General features: G+C 31.9%; 3 protein-coding genes, 1 long non-coding RNA gene and 1 pseudogene across 10 annotated transcripts; 3 read left to right on the top strand and 2 right to left on the bottom strand.

Annotated features, from left to right (window-relative positions):
- The window catches only part of LOC149887157 (uncharacterized), a 563,485-nt pseudogene that overhangs the window by 45,254 nt on the left and 496,861 nt on the right, over positions 1-21,370 (top strand).
- Positions 10,799-14,634, top strand: LOC145189874 (neuropeptide FF receptor 2-like). 2 transcript variants are annotated; one of them, XM_090090274.1, is made up of 2 exons: positions 10,799-11,193; positions 13,017-14,634. In XM_090090274.1, the coding sequence occupies exon 2, from the start codon at positions 13,130-13,132 to the stop codon at positions 14,249-14,251; it is 1,122 nt and encodes a 373-aa protein (XP_089946400.1). In that variant the 5' UTR covers positions 10,799-11,193; positions 13,017-13,129; the 3' UTR covers positions 14,252-14,634. The 2 variants fall into 2 exon arrangements, with proteins under 2 accessions (XP_089946400.1, XP_089946399.1); XM_090090273.1 differs by lacking the exon at positions 10,799-11,193 and adding an exon at positions 11,239-11,833.
- Positions 13,002-15,874, bottom strand: LOC149887177 (uncharacterized). Its single transcript, XR_016453317.1, has 2 exons — positions 15,715-15,874; positions 13,002-15,163 (listed from the first exon to the last, which is right to left on the bottom strand). It is a non-coding gene; the product is annotated as an uncharacterized LOC149887177 (long non-coding RNA).
- LOC149887175 (uncharacterized) lies at positions 14,843-20,914 on the top strand. Of its 6 annotated transcripts, none has more exons than XM_090090281.1 (3): positions 14,843-14,991; positions 16,362-16,428; positions 16,716-18,091. In XM_090090281.1, exons 2-3 carry the CDS (start codon positions 16,362-16,364, stop codon positions 17,072-17,074), a joined length of 426 nt encoding a protein of 141 aa, XP_089946407.1. In that variant the 5' UTR covers positions 14,843-14,991; the 3' UTR covers positions 17,075-18,091. The 6 variants fall into 6 exon arrangements, with proteins under 6 accessions (XP_089946407.1, XP_089946403.1, XP_089946405.1 ...); XM_090090277.1 differs by having other exon boundaries at positions 14,844-14,991; positions 17,226-18,091; XM_090090279.1 differs by lacking the exon at positions 16,716-18,091 and adding an exon at positions 20,298-20,914 and having other exon boundaries at positions 14,853-14,991.
- On the bottom strand, positions 18,518-19,713 carry LOC149887176 (uncharacterized). Its single transcript, XM_090090466.1, has 2 exons — positions 19,697-19,713; positions 18,518-18,731 (listed from the first exon to the last, which is right to left on the bottom strand). Exons 1-2 carry the CDS (start codon positions 19,711-19,713, stop codon positions 18,518-18,520), a joined length of 231 nt encoding a protein of 76 aa, XP_089946592.1.

Genomic DNA, 21,370 nt, shown 5'->3' with positions numbered 1-21,370 from the left:
ATGTCTAACTTCAAACAATACTAAACACTATTTTAACAAACAAAAGCAATATTTATCAAAATTTGTATATGTAAAATTTACATATACAAAATGTAAACGAATTGGGTTTAGATTAGTATACAATAAAAATACGTGTTTATTTTACATAGATTTTTGTATTTAGATATATCTAACGTGTTTATTTTTATTGTATGCTGATCTAAACCCAATTCGTATCAGCTCGTTTATTTTTAGCTTGCTCTTGCATTTTTGTTTATTTATTGCTGTGAAAGCTTCATATTAGATGGTAGTACAGTTTACAAAGATATTTCATAGATACTGTGTGTTTAATACTATTTTTTGTATTTTTAAGAGCGAAACTTCTTCTAATTTACTTTTTTTTCTTTTGTATTATTATTTTTATTGTTATTTAAGCAATAAAATGGGTAAAGTTCCACTATAAAACAGTTCAATTTCAATAATAATTTTAATTTAGCATTACTAACTTAGACTAACTGTGTAGTCGTAACGGCTGACTGTTAATGGAAAGATATTCACTAATTTATAACTTATATTAGCACTGCCACTAGGAGGATTAATAATGTTATCATTTTTTTTTGAGTAAGTGTGGACTAATTTTAATTAAACGGGAAGGGCAGAGGAAGAGATTCTTCTGTTTACAAAAGAAAAAATTCAAATTTTGATTTGTGACAAAAAAAACTTTTATGCACGAGAAATTTGTTTATTTAGTAACAACAGGACAACAATTAAACAAAAATGTGCTACACTTACCACCCACACCCCACACCCTCCCCCAATCAACTAATCCGCCTCTATTACTCACACTTACTAATGATTTTTTTTACAATAGGGTGTCCTCCTAAAGATATCAGAGGACGACATAAGAATAGGCCACACAGGCTTCCTGACCATGTGACAGTAGCTATCCGTGCACACATATCAAGCTTTCGTGGAAGACATTCTCACTATGCGCTTGGCAAAACTAGAAAGCTGTATCTATCAGCAGAGCTTAATGTCAGCAAAATGCATGCCCTCTTCCGAGAAACACATCCTGACATAGAGATAACTTACGAAACTTATCGCAGGGTTTTCGTTAAGGACTTCAATATAGGGTTTGGATACCCAAGGAAAGACACTTGTGCGACTTGTGACGAGTTAGTTTTAAAAATAGAGCATGTGGAAAAATGCATCTCAAAGAATGAAAGAGATGTAGATGTCCTACGTGTAGAAAAAGAAAAATTGACCAAACAACATGAACTTCACAAACGCAAAGCTGATACATTTTACACAAGAAAGTGGGAGGCACACAGACGTGCTCGAGCAACTAAAGCGATTGAGGCAATATCATTTGATTATCAAAAAAATTTACCTATACCAAACAAGACGTGTAATGAAGTCTATTACCGTCGCCAACTTACTTTTGTATCTTTCAACATACACGTGCTGTCCACAAATGATGTATACATATATACCTACGACGAGACCAAAGGAAAGAAGGGTGCAAATGACGTTGCGTCAATGTTGTATCATTTTTTTACAAATCATCTTTCGAGTGATGTCACTGACCTGGAGGCTTTTTGTGATGGATGTGCTGGACAGAACAAAAACTTCACCATCAATCGTTTCTTCCACACAATGATCCACACCTACAAGCGCTTCAAGACTGTCAAGCTGACTTTCCCCATCAGAGGACACTCTTACATGGAGTGTGACAGAGACATGGGCCTGGTAAACCAAAAGGCTAATGTGGAGTTGCCAGAAGACTGGTGTAGTGTCCTAGAAGAAGCTAGAATTAAACCAACACCATACAATGTTATTCGTTTTTCTCGCAATCAGTTTTTGAGCTTCACTGACCACATGAAACTAAACTTTAAAGCAACATGTCCCTTTCCCACGAGGCCAGTGCAGGAAATCCGGTTTGAGGCTCAGCATCCCAAATTGGTGTCATATAGAAATAATTGGAATGGTTCAATGGAAACCGCTGTAATAGCAAAACCCCAGAAGAAGGGATCAATTCTTAGAAATCTTCCAACGCTGATGCAGCTCTACCCTACTGATCTGGCGGTCAGCAAAGAAAAGTATAAAGATCTCCAGGTTCTCAAGCGCTTTTGTCGACCTGAAAACCATGCATTCTTTGACAACCTTTCAACCTTAGTTACAGACATCACTGAGGGTTTTGAAGGAAGTAGCTCAGACACTGATGATTAAAAATAATCACCTTTTATTTTTTAACTAATCCTGATCATCATTACTAAAACGCATCTTATTTCTAGTTAATAAAGTTTAAGTTTTCCTTAATTTATTGTATTGGTTATTTTTCTAGACAAAACGATACATACACTCTACACTGCACCAGTTAAAATTGTAATTTACTATTATACAAACATTTTTTGAAAAAAAAAAAAAAGAATAAAACGGAAAAACGATCAAGCACCTAAAAGGTATGCCATCGGTAAAACAATAACAACAACAACATCATTGCTTAGTAATGTTGACAGTAAAACCTTTGTTTTTATTTAAGACCTTGCTCAAGTAAATAATAAAGAAGAGAAAATTAAAAAAGCTTAACAAATAAGTGAGCTATGGTGTTTTGAAGTTTAAAATCTAATTTACTCAAAACAAAAAAAATGTAGCTTGATCGTTTTTCCAGTGTGGTCTTCATATATATATATATATATATATCGCGAGGTTAGAATTATTTTGTTCTATCTCCAATTTTAAAAGTTGGGAGAAAATGAGTTATTAATTTTAGCTAGTAAAAATAACTTTTAAAATACGCATTATTTTATTTTATTTTTTTTCTAAATAATTTGCTTAAACATAATTTATTTAAAGCATAACTTATTATTTCTTTAAAAATAAAAGCTAAAACTTTAAACAATTTTTACTTTTAGAAAAAATTAAAAATTTTCTCCCAACGTTTAAACTTGGAGATAGAACAAAATAATTCTAACCTCGCGATATATAAAGAAGACACAACAGCTATGTACATGGCCTACTATATTCACGGCCGTATATCTTACATTTTTGAGGGGGTTATTAAGAGGCCGGTTTTTAATGTTATTGACACAAAAAATTGCTGAAGTATTATTTTAAAATCTATTCTTCTTGAAGAATTTACTAGTTTAAAGAAATTATATTAAAAATGGTCAACAAATGTGCTGCACCAAAATGTTCATCCGGATATTTAAGCAACAAACATAAGCAAATTGCATCATTTCATTTTCCATCAGACCAAAACTTAAATCAACTTTGGATACGATTTGTTAATCGTTCAGATTGGATTCCAACAAAGCATTCTGTTTTATGTGAACTTCATTTTGAAGATAAATATATAACTAGAGGTGATAAATGCACCCTGAATTGGCTAATGAAACCTGTTCCTTCCAAGTATTCAAATGAACTTTTGCAAAAAAAATCATCTTTACCTGTTTCAAAGACTTCTCGAAATCCCCCCTAAAAAGAGAATATTCCAAGAAGATCAGTTAGATACATTCAAGAAAAATGATACACTTACAAGTTTACATGACTTAAATGAAGCAGTAGCACCACCTGGGTTTCAATTTAAACGATTTGAAAAAGGTGTTGTATTTTATAATATAGCATTTAATGAACAGACATATTTTCCAACTATATTAGAATCAATAACAGTTGATGCAGAGCTGAATGTGCATTTGCACTGCAAGGGGACACCACTTCCATTACCAACTTGATTTGTTAAAGGACACAATGCAAAACTTGATAAAATTAGTATGCTAGAAAATTTTCCTTCTTATATTAGAAACATAACATTAGAAAATTGCAACACTATTTTAGATGAGGTTAAAAATAGAGAGCTTTATAAGCCACAAGGTAGGCCACCATATTCTGCAGAGATGATTCGGTATGCATTACTTCTAAGATATACTTCTTTGCAGGCATACAAACTGTTACTTAAAAAGTTCCCTTTACCATCAATATCTTTGTTAAATAAAGTTCAACAAGGAGGTGTTGATTCTTTAAAGGCTTTAAAACTTCTACGTGGAAAAGGAAAAATTTCTTGTAATTGTATTATGATGGTAGATGAAATGTATTTACAAAAAGCAGCACAATATCAGGGAGGAGAGTATGTTGGTGCTGAAGAAGAAGGCAATTTGTACAAAGGAATAGTTGCATTCATGATAATAGGACTAAGAGAATCAATTCCTTATATTGTTCAAGCAATTCCAGAAGTGACATTTTCTGGAAAATGGCTATCACAAAAAATAGCTGAAAACCTAATAGCTGCTGGATTCACTGTGCATGGTGTAGTGGCAGACAATCATTCCACTAATGTTAATGCATTCTCATCATTAGTTACAATGTTCAATTCTGAATCAAAATATTTTATAAATCACCCACAGAATTATGGAAAGAAGAATTTGTTTTATGATAGTGTCCATTTAGTCAAAAACTTTAGAAATAACTTACTAAATGGAAAAAAATTTGTTTTTCCAGATTTCAAATATCAAAATGCAAATATCAATATTGATTGTCCATCAGGATATATTAGTTGGGATGATTTATGCAAGATTTACAATAACGATAATGGACTAAAAGGTAAACTTAGAAAAGCTCCTAAACTTACATTTGAAGTATTACATCCTGAAAATAATAAACAAAGTGTGCCACTTGTATTAGCACTTATAGATGAAACTACAATTGCGGCTTCAAAAAGCTATTATCCGAATCGAAAAGATGTTTCTAATTTTTTAACTATTTTTAACACTTGGTGGACAATTGCTAATTCTAAACAAAGATTTTCACCTAATATTATTGGCAATGCTATTGTATCAGGAGACATGAAAATGACATTTTACCAAGCTCTGGCTGATTGGATCAATCAGTGGTCTCTTTCACCTGCATTCACCCTCACAAATCAAACTGCATCAGCATTTGTAGTCACTCTACGTGCTCAAGCAATGCTTGTTGAGGAACTGTTGAATAATGGATATGATTATGTAATGACAGCTCGTTTACAAAGTGACCCAATTGAGAGACGTTTCTCACAATACAGGCAAATGAGTGGGGGCAGATTTCTTGTAAGTTTAAGAGAAGTTTTAAATTCAGAAAGAATTTTGTCGTGTTGTTTCTTAATTAAAGAGCATATAAACTTTTGGGAAGAAAATCTACAACCAGATGCTCATCCTTCATTAACTATACTTGATGAACTGTTTAACAATCGAAGTGAGGAAATTGTGGAAAGTTCTCTTGATTGTAATAGTCAAGAAGTTGCAATATCTATAGCAGGCTATGTTGCAAAAAAATTATCAAAAAGGTCTAAATGTGAAAACTGCAAAGCATATTTGAAAGCTGGGGACTGCGATCTTGAAAATAACTCTTATCTATCTCTGTTATCACGTGGTGGACTATTTGTTCTATCCAAACAGCTTGCAGAATTTGTTTGTAGTGTATTTGCCATTTTGGATTTAATTAAGAATGAAATCTCATCTTTATCAATTCCTGTAATTAAGTCATCAACATACATGGTACATAAACATGCACCAAAAAGCAAATTTGTTTGTGAGAATCATGAAATTTGGGGAATTATGTTTTCAACAAAAATTCTTGTCAATGTTTTTTTTAACAACAAACAAAAAATATCAAAGGATTTCCTTTGCAATGATAACTTAAAAACATTTAAAAAGAGACAAAGAAAAAAATAAAGTAAAAATTGGAAATATAAGCTATATGTTATGCAAGTTGTATAGCATTTGTTTATATACTTTATTAAAATTTACCTTCTATTTGAGTTCTTTGAATTGTTTCTTGAAATTTTTCTTATAGTTTAAGAATAAACATGAATATAGACATATATTATAGATAAATATAATATACATAGATATAAATGTACTTTGATTTGAATAATTTTTGTGACAATCAGTTAACTTCAGTATTTTAGCAATGACTACAAATCTCCAACAAATATTACACAAATGTCTTCAAATCTTTGATAACTAATATATCTTGAATAAATATATAATAATAAACAGCGATTGCCACTTTTATATTGAAGAAATATAAGTAAATAATTAAGGTTTGAACTGCTTTTTAAAAATTATATATTTGGTGCAGCCATTTTTTCGAACAGAAATCGGCCTCTTAATTTCCCCCTCAAAAATGTGAGATATACGGCCGTGAATATAGTAGGCCATGCTATGTATGGTACTTAAAGTTTCATGTCTAACGGTAATTATCAGCCATGAAATACAAATCAAAAATACAAAAACCGTTACCAAATTACAAGTCGTGTGCTCTGACGTCATAATAGAAAGAGAGGAGAAAAGGAAATATAGAAATAAAGAAAGAAAGAAAGGAAATGAATAAAAAAAGAAAGAAAGAAAGGCAATAAATAAATAAAAAAAAAAAGAAAGAAAGAAAGGAAATAAATTAGGCCTAGTCGCCAGTGTCAAATTTCGAAAGAAGAAATTAGTTTCTATGCCTGCATTTTGAAACCAATTCGTTCTTCTTATTCAATAAGATATCTTCTTGAAACATTATAATCGTATACTTCTCATGCAGGCATGGCATGCAACATTTTGTGGCCGGGCTGTAAGATTTGCAGTGTTTGATAATTTTCCACTTACAAATAGGTGTGAAATTTCCTTCTTTTATTTTCCATATTTATTTCGATAGTTCCGTGTCGTTCTTGTACTTTTCAATATTAAAGGATTTTAGGTGGTTAGCATACCTTAATTTGAAAGGTGTTTCGCTAATGCCGTAATAAGTTTTTCTTTCATTACTGGATTGCTGGAGGAGACGATAGCTTGGTAGACTATGTTTTTTGTAAGGCGATTCTGATGTAAAGGACATTTAGTTTTATCGATGCAGTTACAAGTTTTTTCTGTAATATTGTCCCTACACCCTTTTAATGAAAAGGTGTTAAATTACATTTTAAAAAAAGGTGCGCAGCATGAAAAACATCGAAACTGTGTTAACTTACACCGTTTCGGTGCTTTTTCATGCTGCACACATTTTTAGTTTGATTTAACACGTTTTAATTAAGAGAAAAACTTGAATAAATGACTTTATTTTCATTAGTTTTAAGATTACCATCAGACTTTAATGTCATAAAACTTTATAACTACAACAAATTCTTTCAAACTACAAAAACATTTGGTTAGGTTAAGTAAAGGTCGGGGGGTGGAGGCCAAGGGTTTCTTACTTCCTACAGCGGTTTCATCAAAGAGAAAAGGAATAATGTTCGTATTGTGAACGAACTCATTGCAACTATGAACGTTAAAAAACTCATACTATTTCCTTAATAGTTTTATAAAGATTAATAAAACATCAAATTACGCAGCTCGTTATGCTGTTAAGGCTTTATGAAACTTATTATGCTATTATTATTATTATTATGTTATTATATTACTATTATGCTATTAAGGTTTTATAAAACACAACTATCCACAACTATCCACATTACAAGCTTTATGAAACACAACTATCCACATTACGAGTTTCGTGAATTCAGAATCGTCTTAAAGAATCTGCTTCGGAATGCTAAAAACTGTGCCGGATACTTTACCTGCTAGATTTTCAGTCTAAATGTCGCAATATACCTTTTTATTAGAGAGATACACTCTCACGTTTTATATTTACTTTGGAAGGAAGTTACTCATTTCAGTTTTTGAACAAGTTAAAAGTTCACCATTCCGAAAAAACAAAACCGCTCTCTTTTTCTTTCTTTTGTTTTTCACTTGCATCAACTTCCTTATTCAAGATGTAACTTTTTTCGGTATGTGAAAATGTAAACTGAGGTCTTTACAAAAAATAATTCGGTATGCTATTGGTCGCTAATTGGTACGCTTCAAATTTCACAGGTTCCTTACTCCAATGGACAGGGAAAAGATTTTGTGAATATTTAGAAAGCAATACAAGTATTGCCTCACTGTATTTTTCCTGCAATAATGTTAAAAGATACCAGAAAAAAAATTTATGCGAACCAAAACTAGCTATTTATTCTCATCAGATGCAACCCCTCTTAAGGTGCTTAGATTGTAAACAAAATGATGACGTTTTTAAGTTATTGTTTTCTTTCCTTTTATGTTTAAAAATAGCTTTTTGGTTGATACACAAAGTATCACTAAAATAAGCCTCGCACATTTTTATATTCTTGAGAGAAAAAAATCTAATTAAAAAAATCTTTTTCTTCACATTTTTCCGCTTTTCCTTTTGGCCTTTGATTTGGTGGCATACACTTAAAACTCGGTTTACACTTAGATACAATGATCACAATGGATTTAATAGAGCTAATCAAAATTCTTACTTATTCTACAAGTGTTAACATTACAGGTAGCTTTGCAGCTTTTAAATAGATTAATTGGGTAGTATAGTAAGCTGAGGGTGTAGTACTTCTTCCAACCCTTCCCATTTTGACAGCGATGACAAATATCACATATTTTATAAGATAAACAAGCTTTAATAATAATATAATAATAATACCAGTAACATGAGCAATTTACCAGTAAAAAAATAAAAGTAACGTAAACAAAATTTTTGCATGAATGTTGGCACGGAAATATAATTATTATTATTATTGCTATTATTATTATTATTATTATTATTATTATTATTATTATTATTATTATTATTATTATTATTATTATTATTATTATTGTTATTATTATTATTATTATTATTATTATTATTATTATTATTATTATTATTGTTATTATTATTATTACTATTATTATTATTATCATTATTATTATTATTATTATTATTTTTATTATTATTATTATTATTATTATTATTATTATTATTATTATTATTATTATTATTATTATTATTATTATTATTATTATTATTATTATTATTATTATTATTATTATTATTATTATTATTATTATTATTATTATTATTATTATTATTATTATTATTACTATTATTATTATTATTATTATTATTATTATTATTATTATTATTATTATTATTATTATTATTATTATTATTTTATTATTATTATTATTTATTATTATTATTATTATTATTATTATTATTATTATTATTATTATTATTATTATTATTATTATTATTATTATTATTATTATTATTATTATTATTATTATTATTATTATTATTATTATTATTATTATTATTATTATTATTATTATTATTATTATTATTATTATTATTATTATTATTAAATATCAAGAAATTATTTAAAAATTTTAAAACATTTTAAAATCTTGAAACAAAAAAGTAAGTCTATCTCTCTTTCAAGCTATTAGTCAGATAACGCAAATATTTACATATATTTTAATATTGAAAGAATAACGCCGCAATCTTTCTTCAATTAAGTTTATTGCCAGTAAGATACTTTAAAAATGTCTTACAATGAAAACAAACTGCGGAAGTGCACAACCTTAAACCCTAAATAGTTACATACTTCGATTAATGAAATTGAATCTTAGTAGGTCATAGTTTTGCAAGTATGTTAAGTGGACTTCATAACAAACGTAGCTTTTTATATTTAAATAAAAATCTAAGAATCCGAAAGATATACACTGCATAATCAAAAACGAGTTTTATAATATTAAATATTGTTTGGAATTCTTTACCTGGTTGAAAGAGACAAATATTCTGATTATTTTATCAGTTTTTAAACAGCTTGGTTTGTAAAAAAAAAAACAACATAAATATGAAAACAGCGTTCTTTTTCAATACTTTGTCAAAACTTTGGTAGTCTGCTTTTAATATAAAAGTATAAGAGGTATTTAGTTTCGAAATCATCGCACTGGAACTAGTATGTTTTACATTTGAATTCTCGTAAGTTCATTTCGAGCTTGAACGCTTGATGCGCTCCACTTCTTAAGTTAAAAATAGAAGTACAAAGAAACAACGTCATCCTGTTACTAACGCAACAACACAGTACAAACAAGGAGTTTCAAAAGTATACGATTTATGCTTATATAGAACATTAGGGGAGCATCGCATTGCAATATTTAGCAAAACAAAAGTTAGTTTATTACTCATTCGAAGTACAGTTTGCAGAACGCTTTGAGATAATTTGTAAATGTGTTTAAAGTTTTTCGCTGTTATTTCCCCCTAGTCTTAATCAAACGTTGTTAGGATAACACGACCGAGTTGATATTCAGGATCAGGATAACAAAAAGGAAAGCAAGAGTTGTAACAATTCCAAGATTAACGTTTAATCTGCTCAGAGATTATTTATCACTTTATGCATGCCGATCTACGATCGTTAGTCATAAGCGTCATTTGCCATTAAAAAACCATTTCCTCTTCCAGCATCCAACGTTGTCGGTAAAATTGCCATCGTAAATATGCTGTGCTGAAACATTCCTAAAAACCACAGAGTTTGTAATATTATTTTTTCCAAAAATACTAAAAAAAAAAAAAAAAAAAGGACGAAAAGAAATTATCGAATGAAAAAAAAAAAATCAATTGATTTCACATTTTTGAAACGCGTATCACTAACATAAAACAGAGATTGGCAACACCTTGTTTACATTTGTTGTACAATTTAATTCGTTAAGAGATGATCGGTTAAATCGCAAATACCAACACGATCAAAGTATAAGCAAAGATAAAATAGAAAAGTGTAATGTTCTACTAACGTGTTACATATTTAAATAAAATTTATTTGGTCATATTTTCGTGAAAGAAACAAATTTAAAAGTATCCGAACAAAACTAAAACCCACCAAATTTCTATTTAAGGAAATGCTTATTTATGCTAATTTATACTAATTTGTAAATATAAATTTGAAATGTCGAATTCTAATTTTTAAATCTAAATCAAATATTGAATAAAGTGTAGATTTGCTGCATTTTTGGTTTTTTCAGATGAACCTCCCATTTCTTCGAACAATAAAATGCGAGAATTATTTCTCGATCGAAAGAACCTTTTAAAAGAAGAGTTGCGACAATTTAGGCGTTCAAGAATGAAGGGTGAATCACTGAGTATCTTCAAAGTATCTTTCAATGACTTGATAAGTGTTTTCTTAAGTTCACTGTAAACATTTCAGAATTGGTGTTAAAGTGGTCAAAATCGATGATAGTGGCGGTCACAATATCATTCATGCAGCTGATACGCGAATTGTAAAAAACTTAAAAAAAAAAAAAGCAAAACAAAGCTAACTCAAAAGGTTGTGCAAAGAAATAAAAGATGACGTGATGAAGATTGAATAAAAATAATATCTAATTCAAGACGGTATTAACGAATAAAATAAGATACTTTGTTTTTTTTTTTTGTTTTTTTTTATTTATGCTTTAGTAGAGGCCAGGGTTTCATCACTCGCTTAGGCCAAGTTAGTCTAACTCAAAATGTTTAGATGTGCAGAATTGGCTCATCGCGTTTTACACTATTCACTATTCCAGACCAAGCGAACTTTTTTAATGAAACTCTGGACTCTAGTAGTTAAGTTTTATAAAATTTTTCTGTGCGTTTGTGAAGTTTTCTGTAAAATTTTATACAAATAGTGAATATAATTGGATTTTGTTAGCGTAGTTTAAAATTGTTACATTAATTGTCAGTAAAATTCGACCACGCGCGTTTATTTACTTGCTAATCTATAAAAATGGTTTAACAATTCTGTGTCAGCTCTTCTATAATGACGTGATAAACGAGTGAGGATAGCTAATCGCCTTATTGCTTAGTAAATATTAAACGTTGTTACTTGAATGCTGCAGTTTTGTAAGCTGCTTGGAAAAAATTGTTTTAAGCATTGATTTGTTGTACAGAGAACACTTCGCAAAAAATTTTACAAACAGTATCAAAATGTAATCACTAGCACTTTATTTGAACGACATAAACAAGCACCTGATTTCGAAAAGGGTTTAAAGTACCTTACGTAAGTATTTAAAGAACAAACTCGCTAAACAAAATTCTGTAAGAGAAGAATTCGTTTAGATATTTGTTCGGTCAAAGTAGCTTTTTTCCAGTTACATCCCTTTCTGTCCTATATTCTATTTTCTATTTTCTATTATATATACTCTATTATAAAATTTTTATTTGGTCGAGTTAAGGGAAGAAGAAAATAGTTATTTTGTCTAGAAGAATTATGCTATAACGTATATGCTATATGATTTATTAATCATAAAAAGAAATTAATGCTACAAGTTACAGAATTTTTTCTTTTTTTTTTCAAACTAAAATGTTATTAGTTTTATTTTTATAAATAAATCTTAGGAAACTGATGGTTCAACATCTTGTGTTCATCATTTTAGCCTTAATGAAGCTCTATCTTAAAAACCAAAATATGACCTGGTTGAGCTAAAATAATATTTGTATAAGCGCTTTAGAACTAGGCTCGTACCTTTCTTATACCTTAAAGTTCGGCAAATAAATTGTACATAATACATGGTTACACATATTTTTTGTTTGTTAAAATTGAGAGTAAGAGTTAAAACCTTTAGAACAATTTTAAGGTTATTATAAGCATCTTTATTCATTTTCCAGATTATCAGGGAAAACCATTAACTCCAACTAAGGATTTTGAACCCACCAAATGAACAAAAAGCGTTTAAGGAAATATTTAGCAGTTAGCGGTTGTAACAAATGAATTGTTAACTTGTATATATTTTTATATGAATAGCGTCATAACTATATTTTCTTAATACATTTTGCTCACCTTTTAAATAACCCATTTTATTAATGCGGTTTTGACCAACGAACGGTTAAGATGTGTTTTTTTTTTATCAATGGTTTACTCAATAAAAACCTTTACGCTGAAAAACTATGAGATTTGTGGTCAAAAAAATATTTCTCAAGAATTCGGAATACTTGAAATGGTTGAGCAGTGGTCATTTCTACCACCTTCTAGTGAAAGGACGACAGAACGATAGTTCAAAGTGTGAACAACTTGTTGAAATTTTTATTGTTTTTTACAAAACGGTTGATGTTTTCAGTATTAAATTTATTGCTCGTTGGAATTTTTTTAAAATACCTGCCGACATTTTATTTTATATAAAACTGTTAAGCATTAAAAGTATCCATTTTTAGATTTTCTTGATTTCGTATTTTTATATTTATAGATTTATCGCTTCGATTATTGAAAAAAAAGAAGACTTGGTGAGGGAATTTTTTGCTTTAATCCGAACTTTCTACAAGCTCATTTGGAATTCTTTTACAGTTGGAAAATAGAATCATGGTTGATTCGCTATTTCTTTATTCGACGTTAAGAAATGAGACAGATGCTAACGAGAAATTGACTATACCGCTCTTAGTAGCTTTTGGTATATATTATTTTGCTGTGCTTCTTACGGGACTGATTGGAAATCTTTTTATTATTGCTGCAGTATTCAAATACAATCACATGAAAAAAGTTGTTAATGTCTTTCTTGCTAACCTAGCTTTATCGGACTTGTTATTTGCAGTTTTAACAATATTTGATAGCTATACTTTGTACGCAGGAGAATGGGTGTTTGGGGAAATATTTTGCCGATTACAAGGCACTTTTATAGAAGTTTCGTATACTGTTTCTGTCTTGACACTAACTGCAGTATCCGCAGAAAGATATTTTTCAATTTGTTATCCATACAGCAAAAAGAGAACATATAAACAGAGTCAAGCAATTTCGGCTATTTTATGGTTAATAGGCTTCTTGTTTTGTGCAGTTCTTCTCCGCGGTTATACAACCCAAGTACACTTTCTAACATTTCCTGAAGATCTAAATTGGCACTCGATAATTAAATGCGAAAACGATAATTGGTCACCAAATTCTCGACTGACTTTTTATATTATACATTCTATATTTGTTTATCTTATTCCAATTTCGTTAATGTGTTGGTCACATGTGAAGATCTCGAGGGTTTTGATACATCCTAAAAAAGCATCCGCTCCAGCCAAAAACAAAACATTCCCAAAGACAACAAAAGTGAAAAATAAATATAACGATAAAAAACAACACGAAACGAAAGTTAGAAATTCAAAAATTGTAAAACTATTGGTTGCTGTCATTGTGGTGTTTTTTATACTCTGGACTCCATTTATTGCGCTGCGGCTGCTGAAGTACTTTGGGGTTAAAGTACCGAATTTCGTTTGGCGTGTTTCTCAACTGTTAATACTTGGAACAACATCTGTCAATTGCGTCATTTATGCTCTGATAAGCAAACCGTTCCGATCAGCTTTCAAGGGTTTAATCATGTGTCAAGCCCAAATTTCATGTACTGAAGTAGAGTTGGACACAAGAATGAATACGACAGACGTAACCTCAAACAGACGCCTACGTAGCAACACTGTCAGTAGCCTGCAGGACCATTATCATTAGTAACCGTAACCGTTAGTAACCTTAGTATGGAATTAATTTGTTGAAACTTTTTTCAATTCAAGTTCAGTTTTTTTTTCAGAGAGAATCTTTAAAATCTATAAACGAATGCTATGAGGAACATAGTTTAAAAAATGCGTAATAAAAAGAACTATGCAAAACAATTAGGTGACGATGCGCCAAAACTAAAATTATTTTAAACGAGTTTTTTGTTTATTGATGAGATTCCTGGAAAAACTGAAATCATGCATCTCATCAATCATCTCCAAAAAATCATCGTGATTAATTGTGACTTTGGATGTTTGATTATTTATCTTGTAAATACATTCAAATAATTTGCCGCGGTTAGTCTTATAATCATTCGTTAAAGTGATATTTCCAAAAACTAACCAAATTTTTTTCGTTAATTCCGAGACTTTTTTAGTAACCGAAGCGGTTTCAATAACCTTTAAGAAGGTTTAGGAAACATAAACTCTTTTTTTAAAATTAACAAAAGGAAAAGGTAATTATAAGAGCTAACGTTTAAAATATTCTTTCAAAATGTTTTTTAAACGCTTGTTTAAAACGTATTTTGAAAATCATGCGTTTTTTTTCGCGAGAGGAAAATATCGATAAAATCCATCATGCGTGTAGTTCAGACACGAGGCTGAAAGTGCTTTCTTTCGCTATTAAAATAAAATTATTGAAAAGTTTGAAGAGAAGGGACTCAAAATAAACAACGAGAAAAATTTGGAAAACTAAACGTAAGTTTAACCTTCGTTACTAAAAAAAAAAAAGATTTTTTTTCGATGTCATTTCACAGATTTTATAGATTTTATAAGTTTTATAGATTTACTGTTTCGGATTCCTCAAATATTATTTGTATATTCGAATCTTCAGGACTTCCAGTAAATTTAAAAAATCTATTTCTCATCCCTAAAAAGAAAGAATTTTAAGTAGAAAAGAGTTTGAATAATTATTGAATATTTTTTTGCTTATATTTTTACCGTTAGTTACAGGAGGTGATCAGCGACAATATAAATATTAATATTAAATATAAATGTTAATACCAAATACAAATGCTAAGCGTAAATGCGAAAAATAAATACAAGATATAAATATAAAACAATTTAACACGTATTAAAAACAGAATGCGTATTATTATTATTATTATTATTATTATTATTATTATTATTATTATTATTATTATTATTATTATTATTATTATTATTATTATTATTATTATTATTATTATTATTATTATTATTATTATTACTATTAATTATTATTACTACTACTACTATTTTTATTATTAAGATGTCAACTCCTTAAATTTTCATATTGTGATTGAAATATCAAAAGTTGAATAGATTTGCAACGAGCAGCAATAGAAAAATGGAGGGTTGACATTTATTGCAAACAAATGCGGTTGTGTTATGACTCTGTATGAAATAAAAAATATTATTTTTTCCGAGATAAATTCTTACGTCTTCCAAGTTCAAAAATATATCAAATAATTTTTTGAAGAACTTTAATGAGTGTAAAAATATTTTTAAAATATGGAATCCATAAGTATTAACGCATGCGTGTACTCTAAATACGGCTGAATCTTTGTTCATGATCTTATGCGTAAAGTGTTCAACGGGTTTGAACACAAACGCACTGAAACAACGCGTTTTCAAAATTTAATTTGACGCTTGATCGAGCAAAGTGAATGAACCCGCTAAGTGATCACATGAGCAGGTTGATGATCTCATCTTGCGTCTAACTGTGCGAGCATAACCGTTGAGTATTTCAAAGCGTTAAATCTTATCCGCTAAGCATTCCATTGATTTATCGATACAAGGCAAGCAACATCAACGGAAGGTTGCTGCTTTAATGGTATAGAACAATTCTTAATTTATAACTAGTATTTTATAACACACATAGTACACATAGTATCAACATAAAAATGGTTTAGTGTTGAAAGGAACTTAGTGGTCTGGAGTTTCATTTTAATGCGAAAATGTTCACGAATATGAAGTTAACTTTTTACAATGGTTTTTCAAAGAAATACTTACAAATTCGGTTTCTGAAAGATAATGATGTGACGTTTAATGGAAGATAATAATGTGGTCTATAATTTCTAATTTAGATGGATAAGAGGATCCTTGTTGTCGTATTTGCCATTGTGGCGTACGCCTCCGCAAAGTCCGTCAGTCGTAAGTTGTTTGTTTATTATTATGTTTGTTGCGAAAGTTTCTCTTATTTGCACTCATTACAAAGTCCTATATAAATCCACACCGCACACAAACACAGAGAGTCGGGGATTTATATTACTCGCATTTTTAAGGAACTTTCACAACGCAAAAATAGCCATTGACAAGAGTTTGGTTTTTAAAAACACAAAGGCTTAACTGCAGCACTAAAATTCTTTGAAATTAAGAATTTAAAAGAAAAGAGAAAGCTTCACAAAACATTTCACAAAATTCGCATTGATATTTTATAGGTCGAGATGTTAATATGTGCGGTGGAACTTGTCCCGCCACATGTTCCCCTTCTTGTCTTCCCTCATGTTGTGCGAATTCCTTTCTTCCACCACCAAGCCCTTGTGGCTTTCCTGGCGTTGCAATTTGCCCTGATAGCGTAGAGAAAAACAATGCCCCAAGATCTCCTAACTGCAATCCTATTTGTGGACATCATTGCATGAAAATATGTCCCATGGAGTGTTGCGCTCCACCCCCTCTTCCTCCTTGTCCTGCTATTTGTGAACCCAAAACATGCCCAACCCATTGTATAGAAAAATTAGCTTATGCAAGCAGATCCTGCACTTGTTCTCCACAACCATGCATATGTCATCCCCAATAAAATATTAAATTCCCAGCAAAGAATAGCTTTTCATAGTTGTAATTATTAACAAGTAATGACAAAACAACGCACACTTTGTATAAACTTTACCGATTGACTTGTAAAACACGAAACAATTTTTCTTACTTGACAAAAGAATTGTTATTTATAGGGGTGAAGAAATCTGCCATGCCGTGTGGCTGTACCCCGGCACCAGCATGCTGTGCCATGCCCCCTCCTCCTCCCCCTCCTCCTCCTCCACCACCATGTTATTGTGCTCCACCACCTGCTATTTGCAGATGCGTACCTTTACCACCTCCCCCTCCACCTCCATGTTATTGCCCTCCACCACCTGCACCATGTGGATGTGCACCACCACCTGCAGCAATTCCAGGACCTCCAGGTTGCCCAGGACCAATGGGACCACCAGGAGGACCAGGATTTCCAGGTCCAGTTGGACCACCAGGACCACCAGGATTTCCAGGATGTGCAGGACCACCTGGTCCACCTGGACCACCTGGTCCACCTGGTTTGCCAGCACCACCTGCACCCCCACCACCACCAATTTGTATACACCATTGCATGAAAATTTGCCCTGCTACTGCCCCAGCCTGTCTACCCATGATACCTGGATACCCTCCACCTCCTCCACCACCACCACCACCTCCGCCACCACCCCCTCCTCCACCACCATGTCCACCTCCACCATATCCTTATCCTTATCCATGCTACTCAGCTCCTCCACCCCCTCCACCACCTTGTCCACCCCCACCAGCACCATGCCCACCCCCAGTAGTATACCGTTTATGTCCTCCACCATGTCCCCCACCACGTCCACCGCCACCACCGCCACCACCCTGCATGTGTGCGGCACCACCATGTTACTGCGGAAAATAAACGACGATGTGACGATTGGCAACTGACGAATCTTGACAGAAACAGATACAGAGAGCCCAGATATTTTTGCATTGTGAATGCCACAATAAGAACGTTCATGTAATTTGATGAATAATGGAAGAATTTGTACTTTTTGTAAAACAATTAATTTTTTCTTCTACTTGACTGTGCATTAATACATATGAACGCTTCGGTAATTTATACATGCATAAATGCTGAATTGGCATATGAGTTAGAATATCATATATAAACTTTTTATTTGATTTGAAACTTAATCATTTTAAAAACAAAAAAAACGCTAAAAGTCATGACTTAAAAGCATGAAAATTACTTGAAGAGTTCAGTAGAGCAAATTAGTGATATAAATTAACTGAATATTCGCGAGCATGATTCAGTTTATTTATATCGTAGCTCACGCACGCACAGACATATATTTAATTTGGTTTATATAGGATCGCGACGATCTCCATGCACTTGCTCAGCACCACCATGTAGCTGCCAAGAATTGCCCATGAACGTGATTAATATTCCTAGTTGCGGACCTCCACCGTGTGCTCCACCCCCAATTTATATACCTCCTCCACCACCTCCACCACCAATTCCTGGACCACCAGGCTGCCCAGGACCAATGGGTCCACCAGGAGGCCCAGGAGCACCAGGAATGCCAGGACCACCAGGACCACCAGGAGGCCCAGGATGCTCTGGACCTCCAGGACCTCCAGGACCCCCTGGACCACCAGGTATGCCAGCCCCACCGGCCCCACCTCCACCACCAATTTGTCTTCACCATTGTATGAAAATATGCCCCGCTCCTGCTCCAGCTTGCCTACCTCCACCACCTCCACCACCTCCTCCACCACCAGCATGCTCTTGTGCACCTCCTCCATGCTATTGTGGTAAATGAATGCACGCGTTCTGAACAAGGGTATACATGTACAATGTGCTAATATGTATTATATAGTTTGCTTTGTGACAAATATATTACTTAACATGACGCCGTATCAATTATATACGTAGACCCATAGAATTCCAGGGTAAGATTTCAGGTAAAATACATGCCTAACTCTTCAAAACAGAAAACTTAAAATTAAGAATGTCATTATAAAATGTTACATTAACAAATTAATTATTAAACTATGCTACTAATCTAAAAGAAACTTGCATAATATTTTAATGGAAGAAATAGCGTTTTAGTGAGAAAGATAAAATTAAAATTACATTTTTACCACCCTACTTATTAGCTTCCAAACAAACTTGATTAATTAAAAAAAAAGATCCAAAATTATTATAAAAAAAATATAAAAACTCAAAATTCATTTAAATATTTCGGACAAGCGCATAGATAGCGAATAAGAAAGAGTGCTAGTTTGAGTGCATGTATTGCACTCATGCTATGTTTTGATCAAAATAAATGATGGAGACAAAGGATGGAGACAAATAATGGAGACAAATGAATGAGACAAAGGATGAAGACAAAGGATGGAGACAAAGGATGAAGACAAAGAATAGAGAAGAAGGATGGAGAAGAAGGATGAAGACAAAGAATGAAGGGAAAGGATGGAGACAAAGGATGGAAAAATGATAAAAATAAGGGAAATTTTGTTGAAAATTAAAAAAACCAAAAAAAAGAAATGGTGAAGAAAAAAAGGTAATGTTAATTACATATGATTTTTTTTAATGAGCATGCTTTTTTTTTTTTTCAAAAAAAAAAAGGCATGCTCATTAAAAAAAATTTATGTTAGTTACTTCTGATATTTGTTCATTATTTGGTTTACATTTATCTTTTTCTGATTTCAGTTTTATTCTTTACAAACATTTCGATTTTGTTAAATAGCAAATTTATTCTAAACACTCTTTTTAGGCTAGAAAAATTGTCCAATCTTACGTTATTATCGCCTAGCTGGTTAGAGGAAACCCAGTCACTTAATCACCAACAGTTATAAAGACAAAATGCATTTTTCATTCATAAAAATGTATGAAGGAAGCGCTGAGTTCTTGACTGCTAAAATATCGCTGCATGATTTGTTTTTTTTTTTTTTGGAAATCATAATGGCTACTCGAACTTATTTTATTGACCTTAAAAATTGCTCAATGAACCAATTTTTACTGTTGAAAATGCTCCATTAAACGCTCTATTATATGAGGAAAAAACACATACTACTTTTTTGCATCAGAAACATAAAAATTAGCTTTTTTAACGATTCATTTTGAATTCCTATTTTTTAACTTTAGAATAATAGATTCACATAGTTAAAAATAGTTAAGAACAGTTAAATTTTTTAAAAATTTCAAAGTTTTGAAAAGTGTTTTAGTTCAAGTATGTGATTCTTGTTTGTTTGTTGTTTAGTCGAAAAAAGATCGCCATGTGATCCAGGCTGTGGCGGCGGTTGCGGTGGAGCTGCTGCTGGATGTGGAGCACCGGTGATTCAAGAAATCCCAATGTCCATAATCAATCTTCCAGCCGGACCAGCCCCACCATGTATGCCACCTCCCCCACCTCCCCCCCCACCACCAGTTTATCCTGGACCACCAGGAGCTCCAGGACCAATGGGACCCCCAGGAGGTCCAGGATGTCCAGGTCCACAGGGTCCACCCGGACCACCAGGAGGACCAGGAGGCCCAGGAATGCCAGGACCACCAGGACCACCAGGACCACCAGGTATGCCAGCTCCACCAGCTCCACCACCACCCCCAATTTGTCTTCATCACTGCATGAAAATCTGTCCAGCACCAGCACCAGCGTGTATACCACCACCTCCACCACCACCTCCTCCACCACCACCAGCTTGTTCATGCTATCCACCACCATGTTATTGCGGTTAAACAGATCAAAAACCGTATTTTTACTTGATGACTAGTACCGATTGATGCAGATATGAAGAAAACGTGCTCTTTTGGTTGAGCAACGATGAAATGAACTCAGTTGTTTATATTTTTTGTTTAACGAAACAACAAATTATTAAACTTCTTTGTCTTTTCTCTCATTTATTTTTTCCGACTGCCGGAGAAATCGTTAAGGTATTTAAATTAATTGTGAGGATTTCCGTCCTCTTCTTTTTTTCCATTATATTTTTTACCTGAACAACTTTCTGTATCGTTTAAGCGTTTAAAAATACCCATTGACTTTAATATTGAAATTAGGTTCACACAATGGATGGTAGGAAGTGTTTTTTTTTTAAAAATTTGCAATTAAAAAAAAATTTAACTTATATTTGATCTATAGATTTTTTGTCAGTTTACTTCGATTTATTCAGTTTAACTGTCCAATGATTTCATTGCAACGAGCAATGAAATGATTGGAAACCTGAGAAGTCAACAACATTTTTTTAGCCACATCCAAAGGCGTGATTACAACAAATAATTACTTTATGACGATCAACAAATTTGTTTCTCTTTCAAAAAAGACGTTCACGAGTTTTT

The sequence above is a fragment of the Hydra viridissima genome, unplaced genomic scaffold (assembly GCF_058129835.1).
Source record: "Hydra viridissima isolate aposymbiotic clone 2 unplaced genomic scaffold, HvirCarnegie_v1 scaffold_6, whole genome shotgun sequence".
In the NCBI taxonomy this organism is placed as follows: domain Eukaryota; kingdom Metazoa; phylum Cnidaria; class Hydrozoa; order Anthoathecata; family Hydridae; genus Hydra; species Hydra viridissima.
The sequence above is the reverse complement of the archived record's forward strand: the minus strand, read 5'-3'. Positions and strand labels throughout refer to the sequence as shown.

Bases quoted from the DNA above. Each gene is read 5' to 3' on its own strand.
- LOC145189874 (XM_090090274.1), top strand. From the start codon at position 13,130: ATGGTTGATTCGCTATTTCTTTATTCGACGTTAAGAAATGAGACAGAT.
- LOC149887175 (XM_090090276.1), top strand. The intron at 16,429-17,225 runs GTAAGTTGTTTG...TGTTATTTATAG, and splicing joins CTCCGCAAAGTCCGTCAGTC to GGGTGAAGAAATCTGCCATG.